Source organism: Athalia rosae, chromosome 2 (assembly GCF_917208135.1).
Source record: "Athalia rosae chromosome 2, iyAthRosa1.1, whole genome shotgun sequence".
NCBI lineage: Eukaryota > Metazoa > Arthropoda > Insecta > Hymenoptera > Athaliidae > Athalia > Athalia rosae.
The window spans coordinates 3,939,155-3,957,470 of record NC_064027.1 but is presented as its reverse complement, the minus strand read 5'-3'; the positions used below and the strand labels follow the sequence as shown (position 1 = coordinate 3,957,470).

The window sequence follows — 18,316 nt, the reverse complement described above, 5'->3', positions numbered from 1 at the left end:
GCCGCGAGGGCGTTATAATCAATCTCACTGTAAGTACAATACAGATATATCTTAATATTCATTTGTAATTTTGTACACAGACGATAACTTTGTTATATGTTACTTGCAACTCTCACAAAATGTCCAATTATACAGTAAACGTACAGGGTGTTGGTTGTCATATTTAGTTACACGTAATTAGTCGAACAATCTCCCTTTAAGTGATTTCGAATATATCGTTTCACTATTATATGCATACAGGTATAGCTGTCGGAAATGTGAAACCAAATGTATGAATCAATAGACAAATTGTAAAATTGATATGTGCGAAAAAAGTACACATCGGGAAAATGTTTATACCAACTGATGATGCGTAAAAGTGTCACTACTATGATAGTTTCAGATGTGATTCGGCTCGTATCAAGATGAAGAGAAGATCGCGTGCTTTATAACTTTTAATCGAATCTTCACAGGTGTAATACTTGAGTATTTAAGGATGCTTACTTATCATACGCAACATACCTGATGACAGATTCTTAGGATTAGGATTCGATGTACTCTTCGGAGGTAAAAAAGGAAGCGATTAATAATCCAAAATCGGATTCATCTGATTGAACAATAATTGGCTTTTGAATAAAATTAGAAATTTACTTGTTTTACTTATCATTATTAATGGTAATACTTTTGAGAGAGAAAAGGCTCTACAGTTTTACGTTATTGAATGATTTATAGAAACTGGTGCGTGGCAGAGTGCAAGGCAACTCGGCTTCGTAATTTCAACTATCATCTCTACCGCTGACAGATTGTCACTTGAATAATTTACTATATCAAGACGAGATAAATTTATTTTTGATGTGCTTTAATCCTTTAATATTAATATCACAGGTGTTTTTTTTGTTTTTTCTTTTCGTATCTCGTTCACAGCCGTGCAACAGAAGCTCTTGATGATTTAATATGAGTTTTATTAGAAAAACTAGTGCATGGGTATTATAATAGCTATGTATAATTTCGTAATGTGATCGCTTTTCTTCTACTAGCGGTTATGTATAATATATATACGTATGTATTTGATCGATCTATGCGCTCTGCCATATCCCAGAAAAAGATGACCGATAACACGTCTGTGCACTATAATTTTAGCAACATGGAGGGCCACGGCATTGACTGAGGATCCGCCACGAACAGACAAATCGATTTTAGGAATCGTTGATATTGCCATTGAGTAGCTTCAAAAATGTTTCTCACTTGGTGGTTCGATGAAAATAACACGCGTGATTGGAGTGGCTTATGTTACCGGAAACGCTCCGCAGTGTAATGGATTTGATCTGTATCTTAACGTCTCACAAAAAGTAAAAATTTGAATAGTTTTTATCGAGGCACTGTCGTAGTTTATCTATTCTAATACAAGATCTATCATCTTTCGAGCAATTATGAGGCGGAGTTATCTCAATCAATCGAGAAGACCTACCCTAATCGCCTCTATCTTTTCTAAATTTGATAAAATTCATGGTATCAATAAAAAAAAAATTGAAGAATTAAAAGAACAAGGAACGAATGAAATTCCGAAAAATCGTGTTCGTTAATGAATGATTTTTTGACGGATTTTCAAGAGCCCTCGACTCGAGAGTTTGTAATTGATCCGTTGAAAGGATATTTTGCGCTAATTGTAAGACTCTTACTCGCAGTTTCATTTGACCCTCCACTTTGAGTACGATAAACGAGGCAGCAAAGAACAGAAGGCAGCGAAAAATCCTATGATAATTTACTAGACGTTGGAAACCCCTATACCTATACTTTTTGTATGAATGTGCTTATTTAAATAACAACTTATTCACATTGTACATGTAGTGGTATATACAGGGTGGCTCATTTTGAACATTCCAGTCAAATATCTTGGGAACCAAAATGGATGTAGGGAAAAATTTGTAATACATGACACTACCATTCAATATCATGCGACGTTCATCCGAAATATTCTTCCGTATATTCGTCGATTTATCTGTTTTGGTTCGCAAAATATTTTACCGACAGTGAGCCACCCTGTTACATATCATGCGTATAACACGATGTGTTCTGGAAATTGTACAAAAAGGTTTTACTTATAATTAGCCGAAAGAAGTACGTACTTTATACATATACAAGTTTTTACATCAATTACACGTAAACGGCTTTGTTTCCCTGGCCATTTCAAGACAAATTTTACTCAGATTATCGCAACTTGTTCCATCCAGCCGCAAAACGATTTGTGATATTCGATGATTGTCGCTTTATTGCAATAAGATATTTTATTAAGGATTTATTTCAATATCAAGTTAATTTTACGAAGATTCACCTGTTTCGAAGCCGTTTAAAACTATCAGCGTTAATTTCCGTGAGTCCTGATTGATAACAGTAGTAACGAAATTAAGATGGAGAAAACGTGAAATTGGATTCTTGATTAGAACTTTCGGAAGTGCTTGTATGGCAGATGAAAATATTCACATTTCCACGATTATTGGTCAAATGTCTTCTCGCTATGCAGCTGGATGGACCAAGTCTGTCTCAGCCACTGTGCGAATGCTTACCCCTGAATAGTTCGGATCCCATTCTACGTGGTCACAAAGGCGCTAAGCTTTTTCCTCTCTTGGCTAGTCGCACCTCCAACCACGTGTACGGGGTCACGGATAATAACAACATTGACGCTAGGCAAAGGACGCGGATTCGGGTGCAGACCAGCCCGTGCAGACCTAGGGCTAACGACAGACCCAACCAACGCCAAAACAACGATGTCGACAATGGAGCTTGCCACGCACTGGGATAAAGTCCCTGTAGCAACGCTGAAATTGAGCAAGTGAATATTCATTACTATTCTGCTTTGAGAACAACATGATCCTGCGGACGTATTCGTAATTATTAAATTTTATTACGTCCAATGACTTTTTATCATCATAAATTGAACGTATATGGGTAAGGCTTACTGTAAATCAGGGTTTCCCATATCGCGTTGCAGACGCCCCAAGCCGCAGAAATGACGTGAAATAGCGCAGGATCGTCTCCAGCGGGTCTCCAAGTTACGAGGACGAGCAGCAAACAAGCGTGAAATGCAAGTCCGACGGCTGTAACAAAAAAATTATCAAGAATTATGAATATGAGAACGCTCCTTTTTCGTAGCTCCTCTTACGGATCGATGATTCGCGAGACTCTACATAATTGCATACATCTAGTATACGCCAGTGACCTTCTGCAGAAAAAAAGCGATGCCTTTTACGTCCATTTTAACTCTATCTCTTCCATAAAGCAAGAATAAAAATCATTGCACCTGCGAACCTCAGTTTTCAGAGATATTGGAAGAAAAGTGGAGATTTTCAAATCAACTGCTCCAGCTCTGAAACATCATTTTGATTTTCCAGCACCACGGCGTTTGACTTTGGAAATCGATGAGTCGTTTCCTTCAAAAAGTTTTCAAAAACCCTCGAAACTTTCCTGACAGATGAGAGACATTTCTCGGAGTTTGAATGAGTATAAAAGTGCTACGAGTAGTTGAAAGAATTTTCGAAAATAACGTGACGTACTCGACGGGTTGAATATTTTGGAACAATCTTAATAAACTCAAAAACGAGTAATAGTACACTACACGCCGTATAATTATAGTATCACATGGCAGAGTCGATGAAAGCCTACAAGTTACCTAATTGCGATGTAGTTGATAAAATATTGCCCTATAGAATCTCGGAAGGTCGTGTGAAAAATTTGCGCACAATTCGGGCCGTGAAACTATGCGCATAATAATGCGAGACTCTGGTGTGATCTTATTGTTAGTCTTGAATTGCGCACGTTGTAGCGTCAGATATTGCGGCATTGACTTCGGATTCTTACCTACAACGAAGTACCTTCTGATATGTCTCAGTAGCATTGAGAGTGTGACCCCAGCAATTGCCTGCAGCAAGGCCAAGCTCAGGAAACTCAGCGTGACCGTTCCTGCGCCGCCCAAAGCACAGACCACGTAAGCCTGTAAGCCGGCGAAACAAACGGATTAATGAACCTTTCAGGAGCGTCCAACTATACGTTTACTTCACTTGCAATATCGGTCGTTCCAAACACCCTAGACGTTGTGCCGAGGGCTGAAACCGTTGGCTGTATATTTGACCCCGTTATGAGATAATTTTCGTTCTTGGTGGAAATTTATACCACAACGAGACAAATCTATACAGCGAAATCCTCGCCCTCGTACCTTCATTTACGAGCAAGAAGGGTTCTCACCTCCGTGAAATCTGCGAACATGAAACCTTGCTCAAGGCCCATGAAAAGGGCCAAGGGTGTAGCTAGCTGGAGCCGCGGGTCCTGGAAAGCGGATTTGATTCCTCGGAGCCAATGTTCGTTGCTGGACCATTCGCTCATCGTTTGGGGTTCCTTCATGCGGGAATCCAAAAGCCCGCATGATATTCCGAGAGCGAGCACGCTCAGCCCCAGCCAAATGCTGATCATCATCGTTGAAGTACCGTGTGGCACCGTCGGTATAAGTAAGGTATCATTGTACTGCAGATAGGTCTCTTCGGGGCAGTACTCGGCCCCGCAAAAGTCCTCTATCTCGCCGTCCATCGAGTTCGATGGCATGGGATCCGTGATTTTCACCAGGATGGCCGCTACGAGGCAGCCTGTGAAAAATTAACGAGGGAATACCATTTTTTATTCGAGACACACGCGTCGTTCTTATTCCGGAATATCGGTACCAACCCAAAGCGAGTCCCATGTCCTCGGCGAGTTTCAGACCTCGACTGAGCCTTCGCGAAAGACACTCACGCTTCGTCTCGTCGGGGTCTTCGGGGTCCGAGCTGACCAGACTCAATCTTGCCGCTGATATGTTGACCTGTGCGGTCCTCGCCAAGAAGCAAGGGCTCGCCCAGGCACCGAGTAGCGCGTAGCTGGGCAGTAGAAGATACCATTTTGGGTAGAGGTGAACCCCGACGAATATGCTGGTAACGAGATGCCCCATGCACAAGGTCAGGTTCGTGTTAACCTTCTGCACGATTATCGGGGCAAAACAGGAGGTGAGGGTCGCTATCGCGAAAAGTAGGGCGAGGAGCATCGGCCCCAGTTGAGAATTGAAAGCTCCCAGGCCTGCCTGGAGTGGAAACATGGGTAGTATCGCCGCCGAGGCGGCTGCATGGCCCAAGAGCAACGCGGCGCAGTGCCTCAGAACCGCTTTCCTCGGAGGCCGAGGACCGGCGGGTGCCGTTCGGACTGCCGCGATCAACCTGCGGACGGAAGAGGCCCCCGCGGACGAACTCATCGACTCCCTTCGACGCCACGCTAGGCCCGAAATTCTTGCGGAGCGACAAGATATCGGCGAGTATGTCGCCATGTGCTGCGTAACGATGAAAAAAACAAAAAAAAAAAAACATCTGCTTACTTTTTCTGAGGCCAGACAATTATTATTCACGGCCGCGTGATCTCCACGAATTTTCGAAGCGGCGAAAAGAGGAATTGTTCGGCGAAAGTTACGAACCTCGAGCATGGCGTCGTTATCCCACAAGGCGTTGTGATGATGACCACTGCTTCTCGCACGTCGATGGGTGTGCGCCAGTGGTAGAGGTTGCGGAGGAAGCCTGACGGGTCCTAAGTCACCAATGGGAGCCGGTCTGTGCACGGGACTCTGCAGCTTTTCCTTCGAAAGCTCGTGAAGATTCGGCAGCGATCCCATCGCGAACCGTTCCGCCGGGATTAACTCAATTTATTCCTTCCCTAATAGAACTCGGGAACATCGCACGACTAAATTGGATCCCTAAATGACGTGATTTCGCTAATCTCACCGGCGTTCTCGAACATTGTTAGTCCTGAAACAAGAATCGATCATGAATCACAATTAACTTGCCGGTGATTGCGGATATTGGTCCAATCGGATCACTTCGTCGAACGCCATCGCTGTCCATATTATTTGTCTGCATCATCGTCATTTGCAAACGGAAATGAATCTTTCATTGTTTTTTTTCTTTATTAAATACATCCGAAAAAAGTTTCATCAAGAAATATACGGTGTACAGTCATATTCCATGCAAGGGCAAAGGAGTCTCGCGATGATCGTCGACTCGAGTTCGAAGTAAAGACTCGTTGAGTATCATTACCAGCTGGTATCTAAATGGCATTGAGTACCTGGATATGTAAATTGAATCATTATCATCGTCATCATCATCACCAGCCATAATACATGAAGAACAACAAAATTACGAATCTAGAATCGTGCATGAAAATAGTTCAGTAATTATTGTACGGATGTTTTTGCGAGATATGCCGCAGGTCACGGAGTATGCTATAAAGTAAAGTAAGCCACGTAAGATTACAAGCTATAAATCAGATCATGGCGTACGATCTCCTTGGCAAAGAACTTGTTTTGTGATTCGAAAGCTCCGAGTAGTGTATATTCGCGAGTGGCTTTAACTCTGTAACAATAAATCCATAAATTGCAAATATCGAATGGAAATTCGAAAGGCACATTCGATGTTATCGTCGTAAAACTGTAATACCGTAATCGTCAGCTGTTGTCTAGCGGGTAATTAACTCCAGTCACACCCCTTACAGTGAATCAGAGCCTGTGGATAGTATCCTTCGTCTATAACTGAGAATTATTGAATAATTCAACGAGGCGCAATTCCTTATGTAAAACATGTTACTGCAGACTCACAGTGATACAGTAACACGTTACACATCAATTGCTCGGAATCCGAATAATTACGTATAGATTATGTTCGATCATTTTTTATTTTTCAATGGGCCGGAGATTATGATTCAAATGTAACATAGGTATCATAGAAATTAATTATATCTGTCGCTGGTGGATATAATTAATGTCCTTGTTGGAACAAGATGTTATAGCCAGCAATGACTTGGTGAGAAATAAATTCTACCGACGATCACCGTATATGGTCAGTACATGAGTTTTTAACGGAAAGATATAGCGTATCCTATGTACAAGAGATTTGGGAGAGGAATGTCGGCCAAATTAGTTACACAACATCGAAAGCTTCACCGCACTCGAATAACAAATTGCGAACGGTGCGCGAAGACGCCAAGTTCGACGCTGCTCGTATCAATCTGAAGATTGAAAATGGCGCACGAAGCTAGTGATCGAGTCTAAAAATTGTTCACGTTTCTAAATCAAATCATTCATGCAATTCCATTAATCACAGGCCGTTGCTCAATAGACTTTACAGTAGGTAACGATCGTACGAAGTCGTGGCGAATCTTTTTCCTTTTTTTTTTTTTTTTTCATGTTTTTTTTTATTTCTTTTTTTTTTTTCAAAAGTCATGGCATACAAAGCAGAGACGGTGAATGAGGGGCCGTAGCCATTGTCAAACGATTTCATACGCCTGGCTGAAGCCGAGATCACAGTCGGCTACGTCAGCGAGCGGGGGTAGCCATCAGGTTGCACGACCACGAGCGAGATCTGCCGTTGATCTAAATACTGCAATGTTATGTAATATCGGACGAAAATAAGCGGGTGTCGTGTGAGGTGTCCGGTATCGTTTGAGAACGTATCGATCAATGCGAAGCGGAACGATGCTTGTACACCGCCTTTGCTTTTTGTAGCTCCCCCCGTGTACAGAACCCTCGTCGTCCGCTGCTCATGACTCTGCAGGTTTTGTTCATCATTTCTCCATCCTTATTGCTTCAAAGCTCGAGATAATGAGACCCGAAAACTCGAAAGGACTCTTTGGAGGAAGATCTGTGAAATTTTACCGAACAGACAAGCACAAAAGCTTAAGCTTCAGAATTAAATTAAAGCTCGATAGCAGACGGAATATATGCTACGGCAAAAACGCTCTTTGAAAGTGACGATCGTTTCAGGCACACGATGCTTTCGACGTATACTTCGGTGGCAAAATAATTTTATATTTCAGCTGAAATATAATCCCAAGCCAAATTGTATCTATACGAAACTATTTTTGATACGTATGCCAAAAACAATTTTCACGTGTAAATCGCGTATAAGGATTTATATTTTCTACATTTTGTTGGTTCAAAGATAATCCGAAGATTTCAGCTCGTGCAGCCTTCGTCCTGCCAAACTAGTCGCGCAACTTTCCGAGCTTTTTCCGCCGCAGCTTTTGTTCTCCAACAACGTCGACCTTCGTCCGTCGTCAAGTTCGTAATCGCACGTGTCTGCTATTTTCGCATCATCTCGATACAAGGCTTGAAAACAGAAGCGCGTTCGCTCGGATCAATTCGCCTGCAACGGAAATTCGCTCGGCTGAAAAATCGATCGTTCGATTGGCGAGTCGGAATTTCTTGTCAATTGCTTCTCGGGCGAGAAACTTTACGACAATTTATGCCCTGAGGTGAGACAGTGACCTTGATCGTGGAGCGTCGGGTAACAGGCGGAAAGTAAAAGGCCACGTATTATATCCGCCCACGTAGAACAAGGGCACTACTACTACACGTGCGGTTAAACGAGTCGTCGTTTCCCTGCCGACGCAGTTCTAAAGACTCGAGGTCTATCTTAACCGCGAATCAATTGGTCCGCTTTGATTCCAGATTTTATCGAGTATTTTTGTTGTCTTCGACCGTTACGCCGGTTTTCTGGCATTCTCTGCATGCTCGCCGCGGATCGAAGACTCGTCGCAAAAACGGGGAAGCTAACAACGTCGATGTTGTTACCGATAATAACGACGGCCGACTAGATTTATTATCGGTAGTTCGAACGCAACGTTTCTCATCAACTATCTCACCGAACGCTGAAATTAAAGACCGAGCAAATTCTGTGTCAGCAAAAAAATTGCATCGGACCGATTATTGGGTCGCTAATATGAAACCGAGATATTTCCCACTGTAAAACGTGTACCGATCAACCGATAGCTGGGATGAGCCCATTGTTCGATCGGGTTCGCTATTGCAATCGTAATCCAGCAATCGGAGCTGTCAATATCAAGGTCACAATCGGAAAAAGGATATCATTGTCATTCGCAGCTAATTGGAAAAAATATAAAACGCTTCGCGGTCGTTAGGATGAATGAGGTCATGCTGCGGATAGCGGATAATATCGAAACGAGCCGCTGATTTATATAAATTCGAATCTCTGCAGTTTCTATGGGGTTTTTTCGCTCTTCCTTTTTTTACTATTATTTATTGGGCGTCGGTAGCGCGCCCAGTTTATAATTAGACTCCATATTTCCAGGGGATTCAATGCGGACGGTATTCGTTACGAATTCGTACGAGCCGAGCGACGAGGGTGAGAATTTTTGTTTGGTATTCCATTTTTGAAACGAACGTTGAATTTTTCTGAAAGGTGACACACAATTTCGGAACGTGAGAAACCGATCGCTCAGCCGTTTTACACGGTACGGGTACACCAATTATTACTGATGATTCTCTGAACGCCTCGCTTAGTTGCGATTCAGGTATACGAAGTGAAAAATGGCGAAGACTTTCTCGCAGGCCTTTCAATTTGACTAATGAGAGGGTGACTGACGCTGTGGAAGGGGCGCGATCGGCCTCCCATCTTTACAGTAGCGAAGGTTGCCCTGCTTTTATTGCAAAGCTTTTAACCAAGCGGGGTAGACTCCGTATTTTATTTCTCGAGCGAGGATCAGCGTGACGTTCTCGTGAATATTTTATATATTTTGTACAGAACAATAACGCGTCCCGAAGAAGGTCAAACGTAGCTTGACCCAAAATTTGCATCAGCGACGTCGCGAGTACTTCGCGCGAAGATTTCTTTCGTCAAATTTTCTGAGAGCATTTCCGGAAATGACCCGAGATATGTCAGTTTGATTTGCGAATAAGATATCGTTGAATTTCTACGAAGACTCAGAATTCGACGTTCCTGGAGGAAATTTCGTGATTTTTTTTTTTCGTCCATTCCAACCGTCGGCACAGCTGAGATTACTACAGTAATGTCAAAGACGACGTTTCACAATAATTCCGCGGCCGCAACCTCGAACGGATTTTTTCTTGCGATTTGAGCCAGCGTCGAATCAAGTGGATATTACAGCCTCGACATTTCGCTGCATGCGACGGATTGTTCGCTCCGCAGAGATATGAGTTATTGTTGATTACAAGGTATTGTGAACGGACAGCGGACTAAGCGGCGTTTTACGCGTGTGTACGACCTGTACCCTTGATCACATTCTACCCCAACCGTTACCGTGATCCCTTTTAACTCCACATGACTCGGTCGAGGGGAACGGGAGAGGAACTTTCGACCGAGTAAAGTCACGCGCTGTCCCGGCCGCCGCAAAATATTGCTACACTACTTCCAGCGGGCCAAGCATTGTAACCGTGTCACTTGTTAGTTTTCGGGAGCTGAAAATCCCTCGAGAGACAATATGCGATGGAGCGGCTACTTGTACGATGATATTGAAATAATTTTTGTTTACACGTGTTTGGCGGATATTTTTTCTAGGAGATCAACCGCCGTTGCACGTGGATCTTTCTCCTCGATATTGCGAAATATGATCGTGGACATATCCACCTGGGTACCGTTGTGCGTGTTTTACCTACACTATGATCCGACCGGTACGCTGATATAATTATTCTAGACTGCAGAGTAACGAGGACATGATTGATGCGCCCGTGGTTAGGTGCTTAGCCTTGGCAGTGAATCACCAGACAAATGAAACTAATTTACAAATTGAGACCGCGGTTTATTATACGCGGCGAAAGTGATCACTTCGCTTGAACCTTGCGAAGGCCGTGCGTGCAGGATATTGTGTTGCATTCGATTGTACGTACGTACACGAATTTGAAACACCTGCTAATTACCTATACCCAATTCTTCGTTGCGCTGATATCCCGATCGCTTTCAAATATTGATCAGATATTAATTCATGAGTCAGTTGACATTGCGATAAATTGATTCTTATGACGTGATACAGGTGTATGACGTATGGATTGAATTGTAAATAATTTTCAATTTTCAAACGTCGTCTTCACGACACACTTCCAAATTCAAAATACAGGTGCGGTCGAAAAAAAAACGCTCCAAAGACGGGGTGAAAATCGATAAGCTATCCGCCGCATCCGATGAAGTGATGAAAATTCAATGGCAAATTGTGGCAGCCTTGGTTTACCCACCCTGTTGCTGAGCAGGTAACATAATACAGCCACCGTCAATGTCGCGCTACACTTTTTCACGATCGATGGATCTTGTTTTTTGTTTTTTTTTTTTTTTTTTTCAAGCCACGGGTCAGAGAGAAAAACCATTTGTATTGTGGTTATAGCTTGGCGAGATGCTGGATCGTAGAAAAATGAAATCACCGGGTGATGTGGGCAAAATGGAAGTGTGTTAGACAAGGCAGACCGGTTGTATCGAATTTACCACCTCACGTATCCTGGAAATGAGGAGGTATGTCCTGCTGTGAAAATGTCCCCTTCGTAATGTTTGCGGTCAATAGTATTTTCGGTGAAATATTTCGTACCGGAGTGGCTCGTAGCTCCGCTGGGAAATATTCTTCTCCCACACATTGTCAGATGCACCAGCCTCCGATTTTTTTTCAAGGGATTCGAGCCGTAAAAAACTGTCCATTCGTTACATATATATATCACCTCGAAATCTGAGTTCGAAGACGTATTGTCTCAACGTTGCATAACTCTCTTTACTTTCAGCAAAAATTTACCTGTATCCATGTAACGACTCGAGGCTCAATTGTCACAGCAAGGTTACAAAAACCTCGGAGTACATAAGCGCGGTATTGTCGCTTTGCCCACAAAACTTGGATCTCTTCGTGTTGTTCTTTGAAGCATTCAGGAGTAAACGTCAATAAGGCGGTTCAGAAGAAATAAAAAATTCAAGTCCACGACCGTGTCCGTAACCGGCAACATTCGCGCGCAGCCACTGCGACGATCGAATGCCATCGAAATCCGTATTATTGACGGACAATGAGATGAAAAAGGCGGTTTCAAAAAAAAACCGTGAACCGTTTCATCGCCGTTCGTATGAAAACCTTCGCCGGATCGTGCGGGTGGAATAATTATCGTCGATCCAAGGCAATCGGTTATTGCGTAGGATTTTCTTCCGGCTTCCGTAAACCAGAATTAAAGATGATCGAGCGATCCACGAAGCTCAAATTCGTCGGTGAACTACACGGCAAAGTTCGCCCCGATAAAAATAAGCCCCGCCATTTTTCATCCCGTCGTTCTTTTGCCCGAAAGATCTGCATTTGTATTCATTTTTGTGAAAAATTTCAAAAGACCGCCTTTGTTTCGTTCTCGTTGAAGGGGTGCTCTCACGTTCACAATCAGCCCCAGATAAACATGTTTAATCCGACTGGGAGGGTTCGTAACCAGATGAGTTTCCATTTTTTCAAAAACAATGTAAGGGAGTCCGGCGCAGAACAATTCCATTATACTATACCTCGATTGTCGGGGTTGGTAAAATGGGCGGCCTCTCAAGTTTTCATCGTTTAAACGTTGGGTATTGTCATCAGCAAGGTAGCAATTGTTATCAAATGCCATTCGCATAGCCTACGAGGAGAAGTGAGTAAATTTTGTGCCGAGCTGAGGCAAATACAAATGAACCTGCAGCCACCGAGTCGAATTGTAAAGGTTCTGAATTAAATCCCATCCCTTGGGAAACCAACCGCAGAAGAAAATCCCTCATTACCACCGACGGTTTTTCCAAATTGTCCATTAATTTTTTTGTTTTTTTTTTTTTAACTTTATTTATTTATTTCCATCATCTCTCCAAGCCGCTTTCCCGCGATGCCAATTAGCTACTTTCCCGCCTGTAAGCCAACCGGTGCAGTCACTCTGACTGTGTATGAAGTAAGATGCTGAAACTTGACTGTATCGCAAAATTTACTCTGGCGATTGATCCCGTCGCGCTCGTTAGTATTTTGTTATAAAAATCCTTCCTCGGAGTGAGGGAGAATTGTAATGAAATTCAAGTACAACTTGTTCGCATAACGAGCGCGGGACTGACTGGGATCAAGCCCTTTTCTCTTTCATTAATTTCGTTAATCCAATTTCACCGTTGTGTGCGGATAACTAGACGCAAAGGTTTGTGTTACCGCCAATTACCTTTCCAAGTACCAGGCCACCCCAGTATCGCTCGACGCAAAGGTGAAATACGGACAGAATCCCGAAGCCAGCCCACACTTTGTACTTATCGATTATTGCGTTCACAGGTGTGTCCTGATCCTCATTTGGCCTTGTGTAGGTTGCAGCGGGTTCCCAGACGGTATCGGTCTCATTAATACAAATCTAATCAAATGTCATTATTGTTATTATAATGATGACGATGACGAGGATACCGACCACGATTCGGCTTCGCAACTTCATTTCATTCGAGATCATTTCTTTCTCTCAAATAAAGACTCAACCTTTTCTGGCTGATATCTTCGGTATTCATAGTACAGACTTTCCGTTCTATCGCCTCAAGTGTTTCTCTTCGTTACAAAAATTACTCAAGTTCAGATGTCCGTCGGAGCTCACTATAGATTACATGAAGAGCATGTCTGTTTATCGTTGGCCCATGAATGTTTATCAAAGCTTATTAATCGGCTCGATTAATATTCATTAGACATTCCGTTGGCTGGTCCGCGCAAAATTTCGGGCTTCAAGTCCGAAGGACGAACGTGAAAAATAAAATTAGTTTTGCGAGTGTGTTCGTACGAAAATTGGTCATATCTTCGACCGATTGCGAGTGACGTGGACCATATCAGAAAATTGAAAATAAGTTACAATCGTCATCCTGGAAATTACTGTGTTAGAACTAGACTTGGGAATAAAATTTCGTACCGTGTAATTGCGAGATTTCAATTATCACAGAGCGTGCAGCACCCGCGATCTGTTTTTTTTTTTCTTTCTTTCGCACACCAGTAAAATATACGGTTGATTTTTATTTTCAGTGTTTTTTTTTTAGCGGAAATGGTCTACTTACGTAATAGTTACGTGCTCCAAGGTGAATCTGATAGTTTTGCCTTCTGCAGCTTTGCTTCGGAGTCGGTCCGTTACCCCGGTGAACATTCAACTGTCGCGAATGCCGCGTTGAAAGAACGAAGCAAAAAATACCGAAAAAAGCTCAAAACTCAATCGTTGAAATGCGAGGAATTTCCGAACCGGTATCACAAAATTCTTTCACGACTTTATATATATTTTTCAAACATACCAATGATAGTAAAACTCGTCTAACGCGTAGATCGACCGTTTCAGCAGCGACGAGATGTGACGAAGTTGAGGTCGATCAGCGAATCAAAAAATCACCTCCAGTTCCGTTAGAATTTAATCGGTAACGCGGAGGGTGGCTTCGAAGCGTCGCAATCCTTGGCGGGGATAGGGACACCGAGAAAAACAAAGTTGGCACAGAGTCGCGGCTCTGGCGAACGACACGGAGCGCAGCTCCAGAATCCGCGTGTGTTAACCGGGTGAGGGTAGTTTCCAAACAGAAGAGGGAGCGAAAGCTGGAGGCCAGCTGGACTCGAGGTTGGAGCCGGGGGTTAGGGGTGGTTGTGGATGGTTGTTGGGTCGGTTCGGGAGCCACGCTATCCCGCATCCCCGCCCTCCGCCCCTGAGCACCATCTCTTCTGCCACCTCCCCTTTTCCTCCTCCTCCTCCTCCTCCTCCTCGGCCTGCTCTTCGTCCTCCTCGTTCTCTACCGCCTCCCGCGGGTCGATATCGACGAGAGTGCGTACTTCCCACCGGATTCTTAAGGCACCGTCGCGCTTAATGAAATCGAGTAAGGCGAGTACAATCCTGCAGCAAGAAAACGACGCATGCATGGAATATGAATGGGAGCCTCCGCCGGGGATGCTCCACCAAGTTCACGAACGATAATCTCGATCGAGGCACCCACGATATTACACCGATCTTGATCTCGCTTTTCGTTTGTCGTAGGCTAATTGAACCCACTCGCGTGGTGGTGCGCTGTCATGTATTTTTCTCGTTGTAGATACCTCGAGTGGTTTGTGAATAAAATTTTATTTCCGACCAACCCCGCTGTAAATAGATGTAGCGTTGATACCTGTTACACCCGTGTTGAAAAACGCGTCTGCGCCACCGTGCGTATCGTTTGACGTAGTTACGTTGCTCCGTTTACTGAACTGCAATGTAAAGGAGAATCAAAGGATCCAAGAGAGTAAAAGGATCTCAATTGCGAGCTAGTTAAATTCTAGATAAAAGTGACTGCAGAGGTGAGGGAATAATAATGGCTACACCACGTTTATCGTCGCGCCTCCTCCCTCGGTGGTTCTAAGGATACTGTAAACGGTGAAAGACCGTGGGGTCTTTTGAGCTTTTGACGAGTTCGTGGAAAAAAGGAAAAATTCTCACGTTTCGATTTTCCACGTTTTACCGTACGTACGTACGTAGCGTTACCCGCGGAGTAAGAATCGCTCGTTGTACGATCCAACGCTCTCCACGTGTTCCGTGTGGCTCTTGAAAAGGACTCGTAGTACCTATATCTCCGTGGTTATGAATGCGTTGAATGTCGTATACTCAAATTCGAGTAACAATGAACTTTGGGAAATTGAGACGCGGATTACGCCCGTGCCGCCTCCACTGTCGCGCAGCCACCCAGCACCCCCGTGACCTATTGAGTCTTTCGCTGTCATGGCAACTGAAACGAAATTTTTCCGCCAACCGGGGGAACGACGCAAAAATCTTTGGTTTCGCCATATCTCGTGTCGCTCGCTAATGATTGTCGTCGAAACCAGAATAAAGAAAAACATTTTAAAGAAAGAAAAAGTTTCGGAGTCGAACGTTACGTTGCGACGCGGCGTGTAGAAACAAGTGACGGACATATATATCTGCAAAAGCTCCGGATCAAATATGTCACCATCTTCATTCAGGTGGCTCGAACATTTCTTCAATGATTGAATCAGAGCCAACGTTAAACGAGCGCGAGGGAGATTGAATCACGTACCTAATCCAATTTTGTTTCAAGCTCAGAGTTGCGTTCAAACCGAAGCTAAGAGCATTCATCCATTTGGGTTTGGAATTTCTCAAAGCCGGTATGGTATTCGGACTAACATTGCTACGTGTACGATACGCTATTAGTACGTGTGAAATTCTCCGCTCAGAATTCCCTCGGGATTGAAGTACATCGCTGATTCGCAGTCGGGCTCAATTCGCGGTCAGTAAGGAAAGAGCGTCGGACATTAAAATAAGCACCTGTCAAAAAGCGGACACGCGTCTTCCGCGACGAAAAATATCGTTCACATGCGGAGCTAAAAATTTGAATAACAAGTTTTTCAACGTATGAAATTACTGTCACCGAAGCAGTCCTTCGGGTGGAATTTTTTGTTGATTTTTTACGTCCACTACGCTTTCCGTAAGCGTAATAATAACGTATAGCGCGTAACAGCGGTGCCTGCGGTATGCTAATTTCGAATTATTCAGGAAATAAAATCAGCCTTCGTCTGAAACTGAAAATTATAACCGACCGGATTTCGCTAACGGGGCCTCCGCAATCGAACGCGGAATCAAGGACTCGCGAGCGGAGCGTCTCGTCTTTCGACGTCGATCGAGCGTGGGCGCGTATAAGGGAGTATTTCGCGAATCCCCAGGTGATCGTAGCTTCTGCTTCTACTGTGGACAAATTACGTCTACAAGGGTCATAATCTCCGGGATTCGGTCGAATACCAGCGTATTCGTTCGAAGCCTGAATATCAATGGATCCACCGATAATATAATTGAGAGTTGAGTAGCAATATCCCGTGAGAATACGAACGGATCTTCGCTCGGCGCGAATAGGCGTGATCCGATTGATCAGCGAAATCATTCAACGAAACCAAATAGAAGAATGACACTTTCGTACGGCTTTTACGGAGGTTCAAAAAACCTTTGCTATTCACCGGAAATCGGAAGGTAGAAGGAGAGGTTTCGAAAGACATAAAATCGTCGCCAGTTTTCACGATTCTCGGATCACGAGATCGCCCGGATATAATTAATGTTTCTTGAATAAAACAAGAGTTTTATTTTCCCGATCCTTTCATTAAGCCGGAATTCGCTTAAGCTTTTAGCTCTTAATCAGGTTTTGAAATTAGCCGTCTTTCGAGCTCCCCCGTGGAATCACCAAAAATTACAAGTTCACGCTCTGTCAAACCCCCCCCCGGGATCACGAACACGTTAAACCGAATGTTGAACAACGTCGATTAAAACCGCACATTTACGTTCACCCGTCACGGTAAATAAATCCGAAAAATTAAAGAAAAAAAAAAAATTGGGGAGAGATTTTCGCGTCGCGTGTACTCGGTGGCAAATTTGGAAAAAAATCGCTAATGGCTTTGCTTTTACCGAAATTGCACCCGCGTGTGTCGAACAAATTCAAATTATTGCTGTTTGTACAGGCTGCACCTGCAGTAATATGCGAATGTTACGCGCGCGACCATTTGAGTTCATTGGGCTGACAATGAGTAAGCTAACACCGTGTAAACTCGCCTCTAACATACATAACTAGTCACCGAATATAGCCACTTAATTAAGCTCTACCACATTCTATACCGATTTTGCGCGGCTTGTAACTATAACTTTCTGAACTAGTTTTGTATATAGTCGGTGTTATTCTTGTCGGTGGAATGGAATAAAAATTATGGTATTCGATCGATCAATTCAAGAGTTGATTGATCTGAATCGCTGACGAATCCACCGATGCAAACACCGACCTTTCGGAAAAATCTATCGAGCTGACAACTGCAGATCGAAGAAGTAAGAGACCGGAGCTGATCAATCGCATGGGCGTAGTTCGCATACCAGTTCGGTATATAGAGTTAAAAATATAAAAATCGTTAGTGAGAGTAAATGAGAAATTCAATGGTCAAGGTCAACCGGCTCGCAACCACCTGGAATGCCTCACGAGTGTTACGAGTATCATCTGACAGCGTTGAGTTTCGAATCCCAGCGTGGTTTATAGCACTACGTTCGTTCGTGAATGTTACGCAGAATCGCCGGAACGAATGATTGAACTTTCCGCGCGTAGAAACTGAGAACTTGTTTCACTCGTAGCTCAGGAATTCTTTGACTCCCGGGCGAAGGTTTGACCAATAATTACAGTTTTCAACCGATTATGTCATCACGTGTAACTCGACAGCCCTGCAGGCAGCGGACAATTTTTGGCACTTTTTCTGGCAGCCAGTATCCAGTCTTCCTTCAGTTCTATTACAGATGCCATTCACCTGTTTGGCTATTGAATTCCGACCCTACCAATAGCCCAAAAATTCAAACCTGCGACAGCTTTATTTTTGCATCGATGAAGTTTGTCGTGGTGCAGTTGTCGTTGTTATAAAATCCGATGAAAAAGTAGTCCAGCTGGTCTCTGGGTGTGAGATCTGCAGTCACACAGGATTTTTTCGCTGTTGAAAAATCAAGATGATTTCGCAATGAGCTGCAATTTTTTTCTCAGTGATAATGAAACTTTTTCGTATTAGG

At 43.5% G+C, this 18,316-nt stretch overlaps 1 protein-coding gene across 1 annotated transcript; it reads right to left on the bottom strand.

Annotated features, from left to right (window-relative positions):
- Window positions 1–825: 825 nt before the first annotated feature.
- LOC105694010 (protein unc-93 homolog A) lies at window positions 826–14,446 on the bottom strand. Its single transcript, XM_048651406.1, has 7 exons — window positions 13,833–14,446; window positions 5,465–5,792; window positions 4,693–5,323; window positions 4,219–4,613; window positions 3,835–3,967; window positions 2,937–3,074; window positions 826–2,795 (listed from the first exon to the last, which is right to left on the bottom strand). The coding sequence occupies exons 2-7, from the start codon at window positions 5,657–5,659 to the stop codon at window positions 2,575–2,577; spliced, it is 1,713 nt and encodes a 570-aa protein (XP_048507363.1). The 5' UTR covers window positions 5,660–5,792; window positions 13,833–14,446; the 3' UTR covers window positions 826–2,574.
- Between the last annotated feature and the right edge of the window lie 3,870 nt (window positions 14,447–18,316).